This window comes from Vidua chalybeata, chromosome 1, assembly GCF_026979565.1.
Source record: "Vidua chalybeata isolate OUT-0048 chromosome 1, bVidCha1 merged haplotype, whole genome shotgun sequence".
In the NCBI taxonomy this organism is placed as follows: Eukaryota; Metazoa; Chordata; class Aves; order Passeriformes; family Viduidae; genus Vidua; species Vidua chalybeata.
In genome coordinates, this window is record NC_071530.1 from 40639810 (window position 1) to 40657462 (window position 17653).

General features: G+C 40.0%; 1 protein-coding gene across 3 annotated transcripts in view; it reads left to right on the forward strand.

The window, feature by feature from the left end:
- The window catches only part of RBMS3 (RNA binding motif single stranded interacting protein 3), a 701764-nt gene that overhangs the window by 538562 nt on the left and 145549 nt on the right, over positions 1–17653 (forward strand). For all 3 annotated transcript variants that reach the window (XM_053943264.1, XM_053943265.1, XM_053943273.1), the window contains one exon: positions 13246–13403. In XM_053943264.1, coding sequence (XP_053799239.1) covers positions 13246–13403 — 158 coding nt within the window. The remainder of the gene's footprint in view (positions 1–13245; positions 13404–17653) is intronic.

Below are 17653 nucleotides of genomic sequence, written 5' to 3' on the forward strand. Positions count from 1 at the left end.
ACAGGTGGGTGCAACATTGATAATAATTTAACCGTGTGTGCAAATCTATTTTATATTTATTTTTCTGGCAGCTTTGAAATGAAATATTAAAGGAAAACAATAAATGCATGATAATCATCAGAAGAAATGTATTCACCGGGCTATTTGCATCTTTATTAAACTGAATGCAGTTCTGAAAATATTTTCCAAGCACAGATCCCGATGCTGCCAACTAAAACAAAGACAATTTTTCTGTAGCATTCAGTTAGAGAAGGATCAGGCCATGACAGGCAAATACTCTGTCCTTGGACAGAATAGCTACCAAAAATAGTGGACAGAAAGTCCTAAAGCTACCATGGCCAAATACAGGTCATATGTGCACGACCACATCTGTAACTTGTGGCTCTGCTGCTCCATTATGCCATCCTATAGCCTCTGGATGATCAGACAGCAAAGCCCTCAGTTTTGCCACGCTCCTGTTGTTTAAGTCTCATTGCTTCCTTTGCCAAGGAAGGAGCATCCAACCTCTGCTCTAACGCCTGCTACAGTCTCCACAGTTACACAGGAGAGGCAAATGCACAGGTTGACCTAAATGCTTTTTATCTACAGTTTGAGGAACCCAGTTTTGTCCCCTACAATGACACTGCACTCTGACCTCTGCACTGAGCAAGTGGTACTGTATCCTGGGACAGATTAGGGAGAAAACCATTTGTTTCCACTGCCATTTGCAATCCTTTTGGTCGAATGGTACTGTCATGAGAACATAGACATTCTGCTTTATACTTTGAGGTAAGGAAGTGGAACAGCCCAGTCAGCTCCAGGACTCACCACTCTTGAGAGGTGCCATCTTGACAAATGTAGACTAAAAAAAGCAAGATCTAGAAATTCTGTAATAATTTGAACCATTTCTAGAATCTGCATTGCTGTGTGCAAAAATCCAGCTTCTGATTATTGATTATCATAACTCTTGATATTTCAGCTTACACAAAGTAGAACTGTAGAATTCTTTGTAAGAGTTATAGTGCCTCAACATAACAAGAGTTTCGTCTGGAAATGCGTGGTGTTTCTGTCAGGTGTTTGAAGTATGATTTTTATTAGAGCAAAAATAATTGTGAATTTCTTTTTCATATATTATTGCAATCAGAATTTTTTTTTTTTCACTGAGCATTTTACATATATAAAAAACATTTCAACTAATTAGTGTCACTGGCACTGCAGATACTTTTTGAAGAACTGAATTAAGCAGTGCTACTAAATATTATTTGCTATATCATATTTTTCAAAGTTACAAACAATAATCACAAGAATCAATTAAAATGGGATGTTTCAGTGCATACTTCTAAGTTCTTTTTTTAAGAGCACTTTAAATGAAGCTGTTAATGTTATTGATTTAGTGCATATGGAAATTTAGGTCGAATTAGTTTTCTTTTCTCCCTTATTGATAGTGGAAAGTTTATACTGTGGTCTGATTTCATGCTGTGTCCTCTGCAAAGCAAGTAAACTCTTCCATGACCGCTTTGCTCTCTGTTACAAATTACAAATGCACCCTTTCTGTTGGACAGCATCACGTAAAACACAGTTCTGGGAGAAAGCGAATAGCAGAGTTAAATTGCAAGATTCATCAGTTCTCTGCAGGGAAAAAGGACTTGACTCTTGTCTAAATATCAGTAAAAGAATCTTGCAAAATATACATCAATCAGCATGTCATTAACTCAGTATAGCATAAAGGAAACAAACATACTTAAGGCAATTTTGTCCAGAGGGCAATAGAAAATTGTCATAAGTTGACCAGCACACCATCGATGAAAAATCAAAATAAATAGATAAGGTATTCAACTTAGGCTGCAGCTCACCTGGCAAATTAGCCTTTTGCTTCCAGAGGTTATAAGTGAGTTTCTGATATCAGGTTCAGGGGTAGGGTTTAGTGTAGCATTTTCAGAAATTGCTATAGACAGTCATCAGATCATCTGAGGTAATCAATTGATTCTTACTTAACAGCAATAAAAATAGCAAACCAGTCACTACAACAGTGTGAAATAGAATATGGAGTCAACTGAACATATTCAAAGTTAGAATGACACAATGATTTTTTCTGAGCTGATCTGCCTTTTTGGCTGCACTGTACTGTGCAAGTTGGAAACTGGAAATTTGTTTCTAGGAAGACTAAGAAGTAAGAAATTTTAAAAATCTCATCTTGTAATAGCAAAAGTATGAATAAGAGGTTTTTATATCAGTATTTGATAGTTCTGGTTACAACTGTATTCTGTGGAAGTGAAGGGAGGTACCATGTATCTTATAGAATCTGGAGGCAACAAATACAGTGACTCAAACCCATATTTCCCACAGAAGACAAAGGGCAAATCAAATCACCAGTGGCAGATGAATTGCATGATGGAAGGTTCTGCAGCAGCTCTGTGCTGGACTGACCAATAATAATTTAGTTCCAGCAATATTTAGCTTTAGCAAATGCTGTGCTGTCCATGAACAAACTTAATTAAAAGAAAGCTGACTCCAGCTTACACAGCAGACACAGCACTCTGATAATTTGCACAGAGAGAAGAAATTCTGAGCATATATAAACTGTGAACTCTTTTAAAGTTTGTGGTTTTAATTAAAACAGTACTTACAAATAATACTCTACTGTGGAGCTGATACAGGTATTTGTGACAGATAATTTCCTACAATAACTTTCGTTTTTTCTCTTCATAGGTCATGGAGTTTAGGAATTTGCTTGTTTGCATTTTTTGGACAAATTTTGGTAGAGCAATTTTTAGCCTATGCCTTGTTTAAGGAGTAATTGCAAAGAGTGTTTCAGTGATGGCCCAGTCATGCTGGATGCCCAAGTCACATCTTTTCTGATTAGATTACTCCAGGAAAAGGATTTCAAATGGCAGGAGTTCTTTTCTTGGGTCATTCTAAATTTCAGTAGTGCTTAAATTTACGTATGTGAATAACAATAAAATACTTTTGAAAATCATTGGGAAAATGCTTTTCTTCAGAATAGCACTTATGAGTGTTTCCTGTGTCCATGTGCAGAACCACTGTGTCTTTTCAGAAAGTGACCTTGTTAACAGACTTTTGACATGACTTAATGACAATCAAGCTTATACAGAAAATGGATGCTGTAGGTTTAGTTTTAGCTGTATTTATAATGTTTGATGGATTTGGCTTAATTATTGCTATATAGTGTTTGCATAATTATACTGGGGCCAAATCTCCTGTGACTCTTTGGAAACACCACACTTGATAAATTTTGAACCGTAGTGTAGTGTAAACATCAGATAGGGCTGGGCACAGAAGAAAGATAATTTATGAAACATGTAGTCAGCACTAAGTCTAAAAAGGCACAGCAACTACTGTGAAGTTGATCTGTCAGTGTGTGAGATTTAACATCTCAGGATGTTAAATCTTTGTGTATTGGAGACTTTGGAAGACCATCAAACAACACAGAGATTCTTTTGAAGGTATCTAAGACAAAATAAGCTGCTTTGAATAACTGAATGTCCTCTGTTCTTCAGTATTTTCCCTGTGAAACCATCCATGTTTAGGCAGCCTTGGTTGAGGAGATAGCTCATGCTTCTGACAATGCCTAATGCAAAAAAATTTAAAGTGGAAAAGGGATAAAGCCAGGCTCAGTACAGATAAGCCTGGGGGCATCATGCCAATGTGTGAGGGACAGTGTGCTAGTGAGATCTGCTGTCTCAGTGGAGACAGGGGATGGACATCCATGCAGGAGCAAGAACACAGGGGTTATTGAGGTGTTGGAAACCTCAGAAGCACCTGAGAATGGTCATGTAATAATTAGGGCTTCTTCCCCAAAAAACAGGTTGGGATTGACAACCCAACTAGAAGGTAGTCTGACTACTGCCATGAAAGAAAATAAAAATTGCTTCTATAAATACATAGCAATAAAAGGAGAGCTAAGGAAAATTTCCATACATTATTGGATGTAGAGGGAAACAGTGACAAAGAATGAGGAAAAGGCTGATGTACTTAATGCCTTCTTTGTCTCAGTCCTTAATAATAAGACCAGCAGTTGTTCAGGTGAGCTGAAAGATGGGGATGGGATCAGAATGAAGCCCATATATTCCCAGGGGAAATGGTTAGTGTTCTGTTATACAAGTTCATGGGACCAGATGGGAACCACCCAAGGATACTGAGGGAACTGACATAGTGTTCATCGAGCCACTTTCAATCATTTCCCAGCAGACAGGTTGTGGTTGACTGGAAGTTAGCAATTACGACACCCATCTATAGGGACAGCAATCTCTGGGGAGCTACAGGTCTGTCAGCCTGACCTTGGTGCCAGGGAAGGTTATGGAGCAGATCATCTTAAGCACAGTCCTGCAGCACATCCAGGATATCAAGGGCATCAGGCCCAGTCAAGATGGGTTTTTGAAAAGGCAGGTCCTGGTTGACCAACCTGGTCTCTTTCTGTGATAAAGTAACACAGTGGATGAGGAAAAGACTGTGGATGTTGTTTACCTAGATTTTACTGCAGCCTTTGACACCATTTCCCACAGTATTCTCTGGGAGAAACTGTCTGCTCATGGTTTGGATGCATGTGTTTTCACTTCATAAAAACTGTCTGGATGGCCAGGACCAGGGCAAGGTGGTGGATGGAGTTGCATCCAATTGGCAGCTGGTCACAAATGGTGTTCCCCGGGGACCAGTGTTGGGGCCAGTCCTGTTTAATTTCTTTATAAATTATCTGGATGAGGGGATCGAGTGCACCCTCAGTCAGTTTGCAGATGACACTAAGTTGAGCAGGAGTTTTGATCTGCTGGAGGGTAGGGAGGCTCTACAGAGGGATCTGGACAGGCCAGATCCTGGGGATCCAGAGGGATGGGAGAAGGCCAATTGTGTGAGGTTCAACAAGGTGAAGTTCCTGATACTGCACTTGGGTCACAAGAACCACATCGAACACTGCAGGCTTGGTGAGGAGTGGCTGGAAAGCTGAATGGCGGAAAAAGGACCTGGGGATGTTGCTTGACAGCCAGCTGAACATGAGCCAATGTCTGTCCAGGTGGCCAAGAAGGCCAATGGCGTCCTGGCTTATACCAGCAGCAGTGTGGCCCAACAGGACCAGGGCAGTGATTGTCTCCCTGTACTTGTCACTGGTGAGGGCACAACTCAAATCCTCTGTTCAGTTTTGGGGCCCTCACTGCAGGAAAGACATTGAGGGGCTGGAGGGGGTTCAGAGAAGGGCCATTAAGCTGGTGAAGGTTCTGGAATGCAAGTCCTATGAGGATCAACTGAAGGAGCAGGGGTTATTGAGCCTGGAGAAAGGGAGGCTCAGCTGAAACCTTATCATTCTCCACAACTGCCTGAAATGAGGCTATAGCCTGGTCAGTCTCCCAGGAAACAAGTGATAGGACAAGAGAAAATTTCCTCAAGTTGCACCAGGAGAGGTTCTGATTAAATATTAGGAAAAAAAATAATCACCATAAGGATTGTCAAACACTGGAACAGGCTGCCCAGGGAAGTAGTGGAGTTGCCATCTCTGGAGGGATTTAAAAGACAAGTATGTGTATCAGGTAGGGACATGGTTTAATGACAGATTTGGCATTGCTGGGTTAAAGGATGGACTCAGTGATCATACAGGCCTTTTCCAACTTAGACAATTCCAAGATTCTGTAAAAGAGCTTCAGAAATACTCTTGACAAAGAGGTCTGCATTACTTTTAGCGTTTCCTTCAACTCTATCTGTTATATTATTAATACATTGTTCACTAATAAAATCCATGTGAAGTTTAGGCTTTCTGTACAGCATTGTAAGCCTTTTGGGGTGGTCCTCAACAAGAGAGTGAAACTAGCGAGGCATCAATAGTTAGCTGGCCATTGATTTAGCTTTCTACGTTGTTAAAAATGTGCCCGCAGAAAGGAAAGCAAATAAGCAAGGAAAAAGTCAAAGGGAACCCTGGCAGCTGCACTTCATTCGTTTTGTTCACCTCATGTTACTGCAATGATGGCTCAAAATATGTCATTGGCAAATCTGGAAGGCTATAGCAAAAGTTTCACAAGAGTATTTTAGTTTGTTCCTTCTTTTTATACAACAAATATGTAATGTAAAAAGTCTTTGAAAGCGGGACTACTGTCACTTAATTCATATCAGTGTATCTTCATTGATTGGGAAGGCACCACATGCAGGTACACAGGCAAGATCCCCATCCCCAACCCCTACACCATACCCTTCCTTCCCATCCTCGCTGAGAAGGAGGAAAAGGATTTCCTGCTGTCACCTCTCTGATACCAGGAGGTAGTGGAGTTTGGGGTGACTTTCTTTTAACTTTCACATTACTAGCCCATATTCATCCTGTCTAACAGTGATTAAGTAAGTTAGGAGCATCCTGCCGTGCCTGAATAGGTCAGTGAAGAGAGAACATCTCTAAATGTTCCTTGAAGACATTAGGTATTAGAGCTGAAGTTAAACAGGAGGACTATAAATTCAGTAACTTTGTCTGAAACCAGGCATCTTTTGCACATGTGAAAAAATATGCTATATTAGTATGAAAAAACAGCATGACTAAATTGAGTAACAATAGAAATCTGGGGGGAAGGTCTTTTTATTCCAAATTTTGGTCTGTGAATCCAACCAAATGTGCATAAGATCAGCTTTTACATGAATGTCTGTTTCAGATGTCCTGAACAGTTCTCATGATCTGCAGGACTAGAAACGTGATTATTACAAAATAAAACAACAAGAAGAATTATTGAATGTGAAGCTACTGAGTGTAAATATTACATGCTTCGTCTAAATTTAATTTAAGCTTAGTGGCTATAAAAACTCCAGTTTAGAAATAATTTAATAAACTGAGGATGAGACTGATGCTGCCATACAACTGCAGTTCTCAAAACAGTGAGCGAACACTGGAAAGCGTATGAAATGGCACATAAATGTTTCCATATAAATTATCTGGTTTCATATATATGGATCCACATAAATGTTTTTTTCTATATAAAACACAACTATTTTTATCTTGAGGGGATACAGAAGTTCAACGTAGATCTTTAAAGGAGACAAGGAGTTCAGTGCATAGGCTGAAGATCTGGGCAGTAGCCATAAGGCAGAGTTTAACTAATTTGGGGAAAATACTGCTCAAAGGGTGTTTTGAACCTGCATATGAAAAGATAGAACTGTGTTTCTAAAGGTGAACTGAAATACTGACATGTGTCAAAATGAGTATAATGAAAATTCAATTTATTAAGGACAAGAAAATCATATGATCTATTAGTATAAATATTGATTATATCTTTTAAAGGAGGAGTTCAGAATCTCATATTGATCCACATGCAAAGTTAAATTCCCAGAATAAGTTTGGAAGATGGAAAAAGAAATAATTTGAACTTGTAATCAGTGCTTGGTTTCCTAGGGCAAGCTGATCTAAGGAGAAATAAATTAGGTTCAATAAAAGGAATTGGTACACAAGGTTTCCAGATAAACCAAACATACTCAGTTTCCAGTCCTACTGAGATCACAGATTAGAAGAGTTTTGAGTTCCTTTTGGGAAAAAAAGAACATCGCCAAAAGCTGTCTGCCCCTCCCTACACGTGTCTTTAAAGAATGCATTACTAAATGTACTGTGTAAGGAGCTTTAGCCTCAGCTCGCACAAGAAGGAATTGTTCTTTCAGTTTTTCACACGTTGCTTCCAAAGATTATCTCAAGATGGGAGGGAAAATCCCATCTGAACGTTGTCCTTCCTTTCAAAAGTGTCTGGGAGGACCCAACAAAGCAAACAGCAGACTTTGAGTTGTAGTACACGCCCCACTAGGGTTGGGTTTGGTTTTGTTTTTTTTCTTTTTTCCTTTGAAATGCTGTTGCTGTAGTGTACTTCAAATCCTCTGCATTATAAACTTCTTTCGCTTCCTTGGCACAGGCCTTGGGAGCTGAGTGACTGGCCCAGTACTTACTTAAAGGCAGTAACCAAATTTTGGCTGTTCCCCCAGTACAACTGCTCCTGACTGCTGAACTCCAGAGCCTTGCAGCAGGACGCCTGCTCTGCTGACCACTGGAGCTGGTCTGAGCTAATAAAAAACATGGATTTGACCTACTGCTAGTTTGCAGTATTCACAATTTTAAACCTTCCAATTTTAAGATTGGAATTTTTTTTTTCCAAATTAGAATTAAAAGAAAAAATTAAATCTTCACAATTTTAAGCCTTCCTAGGTGTGGTTTTGACCACTTTGAGAGTGTCTATCATACACATCCCCAGCCAGAATGGCCCAGCTGCAACAAATGCATGCAGCTAAGGCCCCTGGAGCACAAGGGCCGGAGGAGCTGAGGTGTTATGCTCATACAATGATGGTGAAACAAGCTGCAGTGGAAGCAAAGAGAGTTGCAAAAGCCATGCACTTCTCTGGAGAGAGGAGCTTATTCTTTTTTCTTGTTGTTGGCTCATTCTCTGACACTCAGTGTACCCACACAGACTGGCACACACCAGGGTCCCAGAATGTGCTTAGCCTAAGGTGTGAGGCTGTGCCAGGATTTCCTAGGGTTGGAATTGACTGGATAAGTTTATCCCTGCTTCTTTGGGGCTGCAGTGCAAGTGCAAACTGTATGTGGAAAATCCTTGGGCTGTCAAATGGGAGATCTTGGCTAAAATGAACATCTGTGAAGATAGCCAAGAGCAGGCTTTTGATGGTGCCTTGAGACTGCGCTTGCAAGTTTGCATGTCTTGACTATGGTTCTTCGGCAGTTGGCACACAGGCTGCACAGTTGCATGCTGCACACTTGTTTCACCACTCTCTTCATGAAGCAGCAACTTGGCGTGGTGTTGTACCCATTATTTATCTGTGTTTGGCACGGGGCCTGGGAAAGGCAGAGGAACTGTGCTGCTCCACTGCTCCCAGCAGCCCCCTGCTCCTGCAAACCTCCAGGACAGCAGTCAGCTGCAGTGGCTGGCCCTGGTCCCCCTGGGGAGGCCCTTCTCACTCATGGGGGATTAGATCCAAGGGACAGGTGTGCTTTGGGAAGACTGCATCAACAGGTGTGTCACTCCCCCATGGTGCAGGGCCAGCATGGTGTCTCTTGTGTGGTCCAGAGGGGTAAATTTCTTCACTGAAAGGATGGTCAGGGATTGGAGCAGGCTGCCCAGGGAAGTAGTAGAATCACTGTCCCTGGAAGTTTTTAAGAAGCACGTAGATGTAGTGCTTAGAGACATGGTTTTAGGGGTGGACCTGGCAGTGTTAGGTTACTGGTTGGACTTGATCTTGGAGATTGCTTCCAACCTTAGTGATTCTAGGATTCTATGAACTCACTAGCAAAGCCCAGACTCTGCTTGGCTGGTGGCCCCACGGTGCTGGCTCCAAGTCTCCAGCTGTGGGGCATCCAAGTCACGGTGCTGTTGGAGTTGTTTGTGGTGAGCGTGTGGCTTTCTGCTACCCACCCTTTTGGTTCCTGCCCAGACAATCGGGGTCATAGGATGAAGGTGCAGTTCTGAAATGACCTTCAGTATCAAACAAAAGACTTTCAGCTCTCTCACTAATGACTGGTCAGTCAGTGTATTTTGAGACTGGAGACAATAATAAATGGGATTTTAGTGGCCCAAGATGGCAAGTAGCATTTTTTTAATGTCTAGTGAAAAGTCTTAGAGGGAATTAAATTAACCACAGGGAGTCTGATCCAGACACTAACATCGCCATCAGTCCTGCAACCCCAGGAGATGTTCCTTCACTAAAGGCAGAAACTGAGCTGTCAACTGTTAAGATTATGAAAGGCAAGTAGTTCATGGGGTGCTTGGACATATGGTTCTGATTAGGCTTATCTTGTCAACAAATAGGCACATTTTGCACAGCAGGGCACTTACCTTTGACAGTGAAAAGCTCAGCAGTGGCACAGGGGTGGGGAAGAGAATATCTCATACGCAGGCTTGGGCAAAATGAGAGGCGTGTGTCAACACACATTGAACATCAGAGATCTCTGCACAACTGAAAAAGGTCACAAGGAGCCTCAATACCAGAGGCTGGGAGTGGGATGAAGCCTGAGAAATAGGAACTCATGAGGGTAAGTGGCAGTGGGTTCTGGCTGCACAGTGATAGGGCAGCTGGGTTTCACATCACCCCTGTAAAGCCTCTTCAGCTCCCAGCTGCATTACTGTGAAAGCATTTCATCTTGTTCCAGTTGGTTGTGTAATATATGGCTTCTGTGGCCTGATATTTCCCTGTAAAGGAAAGGGGTATTTCTCTAAATGCTGTATTTGTATAGTAAGGAAAAATATTGTGAATTTTTTCGTTTCTTAGAAAACACAGTTGTGTTGCGGAGGTAGCATGAGTGGCCTCATCTGTCTCTCTCTGTTTGCAGCATTTATTTATCACATTGATAAAAGATAGGATTGGCAAATCCCTGTGAAAGAGTGACTATGGTCTGCTAGTCTTTCATTCATCCTCAGAGCGTAGCTAACTTTCCACGGATATTTAAAACAACGACATTCAATCTCTGGCACAGTTAAAAAGCTTATGTGTTCCTGGTTCAGAAGTGAGACACATTGGCAATGGTTCTTATTTATTTTATTTGTATGACCCAGCTTGAAAACTGAGTAGTCAAAGGAGGAGTTCTCATTTTAATGTGCAGTGGGACTGAGTTGCTTCAGTGAAAGCAGAGGCTGTCGTGAAGTTACTGATGCATAACTCCACTTTTCCACATTAGTCTGGTCTTTGGCTACAGGGATTTCATCAGCATATTTTTTTCTAAATATTAGCAAGAGATGTTAGTCCTTGAGCATTGATTGGAGGATTAATCAAAGCCCTTAACCAATCTATAGGTAGAGGTTTGCATAATAATGGCATTATTTCTGAAGAACTGTGCCAATTGAAATTGCAAAACTTTCTGCTTCGATTTGCTTTTGAATGCCTCTGCTTTACCTGCCTATATTGCTCACCCTTTCAAAGCACTTAGTAACAATGAAGATGCTTCCAAATTCCTACATCTTTCATTTTTTTTGTGTGGTTTTGGGGTGTGGAGGGTGGATAAGGGGGGAAGTACCAATAAAACTTCCTTAGTTTGCATACAGAAAAGCTGAAAAATGTAAAGAAAAAAAAAAAGAGACAGAGAAAGAAAATTATTTGCATTCTTGTCTCCTTGCTTTTCCCAAAGCTAAAAGTGTGATCTGAAGCTCATATTCCTTTTCTTTTCTTGTCTACTTTCCCTCCAGGACTGTTTGCATGATTTTCCTTCCGTTGTCAGTACTGTGGCAGTTCTGACCCTTCACTAGCATCTTTTGGTTACTGGAGAGGAACTAGCTTTTGGACATGTATAAATGTAAATTGATGTGAGAGGAAGGAAGATGACTGCAGGGAAGTAACTGGATAGTGAAATAAGGTTTTTCTAGATTTGAGGTTTGTAACTTCAGTTGAATTTGCAGTAAGGTCAGTGTTCACGTGTGTGATGTTCCTCTCCTCTCTTCTGCCCTTTACTTAAGGACATGGTAATAACTGGGTATATTTTTATGGACAGCAGCTTGCAAACATGCCCACTTTGGTCTTTTATTTCTGTTTTGTAAAACAGTGAAGAATTCATCATGCACAGTAATGTGTTGTTTCATGGGGTAGTGAGTCTGGAGATGCAAAGCTAGAATGCAGTGGTCATTAGCCAGTACATCCAAAGACAAGCATCCATAGCCCTGAGATCAGAATCCACATTAAACAGTATAACAGTATTACATGCCTTCTGATTTTGGGCATTTTGGGATCTCTATTTGCAGGGTTTTTTTTGTCTCATTCAAAAGGATTAAAATTTCCCTAGGGCCTGAGGTAAGAGAAGCTAAAAACTTTCTTCAGCTTCTGATTCTGGTATTTAGCTACATTAGACTTGCCTTAGTCATTCTAGTCCCTGCAAAGATGGTGTGTTTGAATCACAGCTTGAAGCAATTTCTCTTTCCAATATTGAGGCCTTGAATGTAAAAGGCAGTGATGGAGCAGATATCTTGGTTCTGTCCTGTCTTCTTACATCTTCTTGAAACAGAATGCATGATTGTGTTTGACAAGGCACATCCTCACTGATTTTAATGGAGTGAAATTTGAAACTAGTTTAGTTAAACCAGGGCAGATGGCTGCAGGACTGTGTGTAATTTCATAACAGTGCAAAGTTGCAGTGCTGCTGCAAGGTTATTAATCTGATTTTAGGACAACTCAGCAAAAATAGGGTATTGCTGTTATCAACTCAATGTTGAACAAGTACAAATTAATTCTGCCTATTAAAATGTGTAATAGAAAGAATTAAAAACTCTTTCAGAGAACTTTCTCAGAGAAGGTGTTGTCTGTATTACTTCACAGTATAATGATTGCATCTTATATTTTTGGTTATTTAACATTGGCTAAAATAATGTAGTAATGCCTGATCCCAGTCAGACTTGTACTGGCAGGTGATCAGATATTATGTAAAGCTTGTATCAATAAAAATGGACAGAGCCATGAAAATTTGCAAGGGCATAACTAAATTGATTTAATGCAATCAAGACCTGGTTGTCTGTAGTCAAGGGGGTTTTCATTGCTTCAATACACTTATTTTACATATGGCATCTATGTCTCTTTCATGTTTCTATGCAGTAGTCCAGCGAGCAAGAACAGGAGTTGGAAATGGAAAGTTTAACCTAAAGAGCTGAAACAGAACAAGAAAGCTGCTTTCAAATTTGTTTCTTCAATTATTCATGCTACAGGCTTTGTTTTATAAGATGTTTTCATTTAGTCTCAGAACAAACATGTGACCTATCTCACCCAGGACCATAGGTTGAATTGCAGAACTGCCCGCTCCTTCCCCCAGCCCAGTTAGATCTTATTATTAAAAAAGACATTTTCGATGGGGAAAGAACAGGAGAAGATGCTATGAAAAGTGTTCTGTCTTTTCAACCAATCTTTTTCATCATGAGCAGGCTGAATGGGAAGTGTTCAGGCTGGAAAGAACATCTGCTTAAAATATATGTTGAATTTTTGTCTTTCTTTATGTTAACATTAGCACATTTGTGGAAATCACATTTTCTTTGCTAAATTAGGACACAAATCCAAGAACACTTGTTCATGAGAGTAATTTTCTATAAATGAGTAGTGTCACTGGGTTCAATAGGAGCAATCACGCACAGAATTAAGCACATGCATGAGAGTTTGCAGAAATTTGGCAAATATGTTGCCATCATGAAAAGATTACCCAGCTTTTCTTCTAATGCAGCTATGAATTCTTGGCTTGGTCCTATTTTGACTAACCCTATTATATGAGCCATAAGCTATTCTACTGTGTTAAGCCTAACTGAGGATATTTCTCTTATTTTGTCGCAGCAACAAGAGCAAGATCCCACAAATCTATACATCTCAAATTTACCCGTGTCCATGGATGAGCAGGAACTGGAGAATATGCTGAAACCCTTTGGACATGTCATTTCCACCAGAATATTAAGAGATGCAAATGGAGTCAGCAGAGGAGTCGGCTTTGCCAGGTGAAACCTTTGCTCTTACTTTTCATGTGCATTTTTTCACCTTTGGTCCTTTGCAATTGCTGTCTGTTCTGTAGCTCTGAAGCCTCACAGCTATGGAAGATGCAGAGTGGCACCTTTATCCGATTGTATCCATTCTTTCCAGCAGGAAATGCCAGTGAGGAAGGATGTTCATTTCGTTGTTCTAAAACCCAGTTCATTCTGTGTAGGTATATCTAAATAAAAATGTCTAGGAATAGTGAGCTATCCATTCAGGATCAAGCTCTGTAATAATAAATGTCCTACAGCAAAAAGCACACACTTGGTAAAGAAGCCAAGGCCTATTGCAGTCTTTCATTACCTGAAGGGGTCTTGTAAAAAATCTGGAGAGAGACTAGATAGTTTTTAAGGTCCCTTCCAACCCAAACCATTCTATGAAACTGTTTAAATATTTGACGAAGATTTTGCAACAGGAAAAAGTAAACTTAACAGCTGGAAGAGCAAAGGGTAGGAGTTGTAACTGAAGAAACGTGTCTTCCTTGAAAGCTGCAGCTTCCTTGAACTGCAGCTGTGAAAAGAGCTTAAGAAGAAATATTTGCATAGAACAAGCCCTTATGGGGTAGTCAGACATTTTAGACAGAATGGGCAACGTATTATTACCATGTATTTCATTGTTAGTACAGATAGACAGGACTCCATGTTTACTCTCAGGGAATATTTACATAGATTCTCTTCAGCTTGAAACATTCTCAAATCAAATAGTTTTCTTTTCAAAAGCCAAGAAATAGAGTGCTATATATAGAAAGGTATTGAAAAAACAAATAAGAAGAGAAATTTGCAATTCTGCTGCAAATCAGTCTTCTGCTTCAAAAGAAAAGGGAAAAAAAATCCCAGATAATTGTTTCTACAGAATATTCATAATACTGTGCTTTGTAGGGGAGGCAAAATAACTCAGTCTTGCAAATTTCTCTGAAATCCATCATATCTTGGTATATCATGGCACTTCTGTTAGTGCCATAATACCACTGAGTGAAATGAGGTACTGCATGATAAAAAGTTAGCTTTCAAGAAAAGTGACATTGTAGTGTTACCTCAGCCCTTGATGTGAAAGGTCATCATGCACAAAAAATGTTGAGATAATATTGTCTGAATTCATTGGGAAAAGGCAAAACATCTATGCTGAAAGATGGCACACTGTTCCTTGTGCATTCTTGCAGATAATAACATGATTTTTTCTAGCTCACTAAATATATATTAGTCTAAGTCATGGATAAACTCGCATTTTTTGAAAATTGACTTACTTTGTGAAAATGTATTTAATTATGGAACATATTTCAGGGACTCTTTAATGATCTAACTTGTAGGTTGTGTAATTCACCATGTCAGTGACAGTGGGTTAAAACCTCCATCAAAGTATACAGCAATTCTCCCACTGATTTGAGTGAGGCTAAAGTTAATCCAGGAATTTAGAACCATAGTTAAATGCTGACTCCTGTCTTTGCAAAATTATCAATACAATATTTAATTACATAACCAGCTGACTTTCTTTTTGTAAAGAAATGCTACCTGGTATCTTTTTCCTGGATGTCAAACCAAAGAGGTTGTTAATTTGTTTAGCTTTGCTTGTAGTCATGAAGGCTTCATTCTAGTGTACCTATGGTATGAACACATGGTGAATGGCTACCAAGGCAGTATAAGTAGGGGATGGAAGCTGGATTTCCAGTCCAAATAAGATTTTAGAAGTTCAAACCAGCACCCTAGGTGAGGATCCTGGCTATTCTGATCTGGGACCTTTTATCACAGTATGTCTTGCCTGCCTGTGGAATGTACCATGATGCTTAGCATAGCTCTAAACAGAGCCATAGAAGCACCAGAGAAACAGTTAAATTTGCATATGCTGAAATGATGCAGCATCCAGCAATTTTGAAATGTGATGTTTCAAAGTTATTAATTACATTTTATGATGATTAAAAGTCACTTTCTGAGTCTGCCCAATCATGGAAATGGTCAATCTCAAAACAAGTATATTCATTCAAAAAGCAATCAGAAGATTGAATGTAGGCAGCTATTGTCAGATGTTTCTCCTATATGGGCCAGATTAGCAGTTTTATAGTACTGCAGGTGGCTACTCAATCATTTATAACCTGGAGAACTTCAAATGTTCTTGAATCAAAATTATCTTATGACAATAGGTGACATTAACAGCCTCCCTTAGAGTATGTGTGTACAAAACTAGCTCTGAGTGAAAGTCAAGCCATGAAACAATTTCCTCTCTTTTGCATCCTTCAAAAGCAACAGAACAGATGTTCCTAAATCTTTCCAGCGCATTTCACTGTGGCCTGCACCAGCTATGACTGGGTACACCCCAGGGGAGATTTTGGGGAGGAGCAAGGGGCCAGAGAAGGGAAACTTTAGACTTTGACTGTGGCTTCATAAAAGCCAATCCATGCTATAAACTCTACACATCTGCCTCTGCTCACCCCTGACCCATGCTTTTTACTTCCAGGCCATAGTACCTGTCTTCAGACTCTCCTTGGGAGCTGGCATTCCACAAGGCTCGCGCTGCCATGGCGTTTTGGCAGGGGTGTTTCTGTTGACAATGGCAAGCAGAAGCTGAGACTACACACAGCCTATCCTAGAGCAGAGAGAGAAATAAGAAATAGAAGGGGACAGAAATGCTTACTAGAAGTAGGATATTGGAAAAAAGGAGGCACATCTTTGGATGTGAAGCTTTGAGTTCAGTCTTTTGTAAGATTGCCTATTAAAAGAGGGAATGACACTGTGATGCCCTTGCACAGAATTTCATCAAAATGATTAAATTTGTAGGTGTTTCTCTTAAATACCTGTTGCTGGGAGTCATCTAATAATTTCAGCAGCTGATCTTCCATTTTAAAAGTGTAAGTGCATTCTTCAGAGCTTAGAACAAAATCATAGTCCTTCATCCTTAAAAAAAAAAAATCAGCAAGATGAAAGAGAACAAAACAATGTGAAACAAAAAAAAAAAAAAAAAAAAAACAAAAAAACCTCCCAAAAAAAAAAACCAAAAAATGGAAAGAAATCCACAGAAACAGGATTTGAAGACTTATTTCAAGATATAATTTTAAAGTTGATATGAGTTTGGCAAACAACATTAGTAGTGTTGTTGATGGTATGAGTAAAAAGCAGATCAGAGATAGTAAGAAGGTCTTTGAGGGAGGCTGGAACTACTGGATAGGGGAAAGTATTGAGAGCATGGAGGGAAATATTTATCTTCATCCTGAAGATGTATTGCCACTTATAAAGAGGTAACTGTATGTGCTGGAAGACCTGGATTTCCACAGGCCCACAGAGGATGAATTCCAAACGTTAAGGTGTGAGAAGATAAAGGAATGACAAAATCACAGTGGAGGGAAAGCAGTGGTGCTGTTTTGTTAGGAGAAATATTTAGAGAGAGATTTCTGAGGATCAGTGATGTTGCTACTTTGGAGACAGAAGTGTCAGCAGCACCAGGGGATAAAGAACATTCAGGCAGTTTAGGAATGCATTTGTAAAGAGGAAAAGTGCTTTGTTCTTCCTCATTCAAGGGTTTAATTGAAGCTGGTTGAAAAGGTGCTATAATTTAGCTTGAATAAATCCTTCATCTGGGATGGTAGTACAGGCTTAGATATTATAAGGATCATTCCTACTTTCACTCAGAAGAATGATCTGTCACATCCTGCATCTTAACCAGGAAATTGCTTTATAATTTAATGTCTCAGGTGAAACTGGAAATCCCAAGCACGCTCCAAAGACTTTGTGTGATATCTGGAAAATATTCCAATGCCTGTGGTGGTACATTTCCATTGAAAGGCTTCCCTGAAAAAGTCTCAGAGCAACGCTGCAGGGTGGCGAGGACGTGTGTGTAGGGATGTATCTCTGAGGCCCTCACATTCCTATCTGCTGTTACAACCTGGAAAAATTTTGCTGGACTTTGTACATCCCTAAGAAAATTGTCAGGCATGAAGCTGCACTTTCAGGAAGAAGCAGGGAGAAGCAAACTCCAGGGAAGGACAGATGGATCAGGATCCCTAGACAAATATCAGTGGGACTCCATAAAATGAAAATGAATATGAAAGGTGATGAGAGAGGAAGCTGGAAAGTTGGGAGCCATCAGATAATTTGGCTGAGCAATTTGCATAATCCAAGCCTGAGGTACTGTGAGTTTAATTGAAGAACTCCTTGGTCTTTGGGAAAGGGAGCAAGGAGATATTGGTATATACCTTAGGGAGGGATTTAACTGGTACCATTGAATCAAT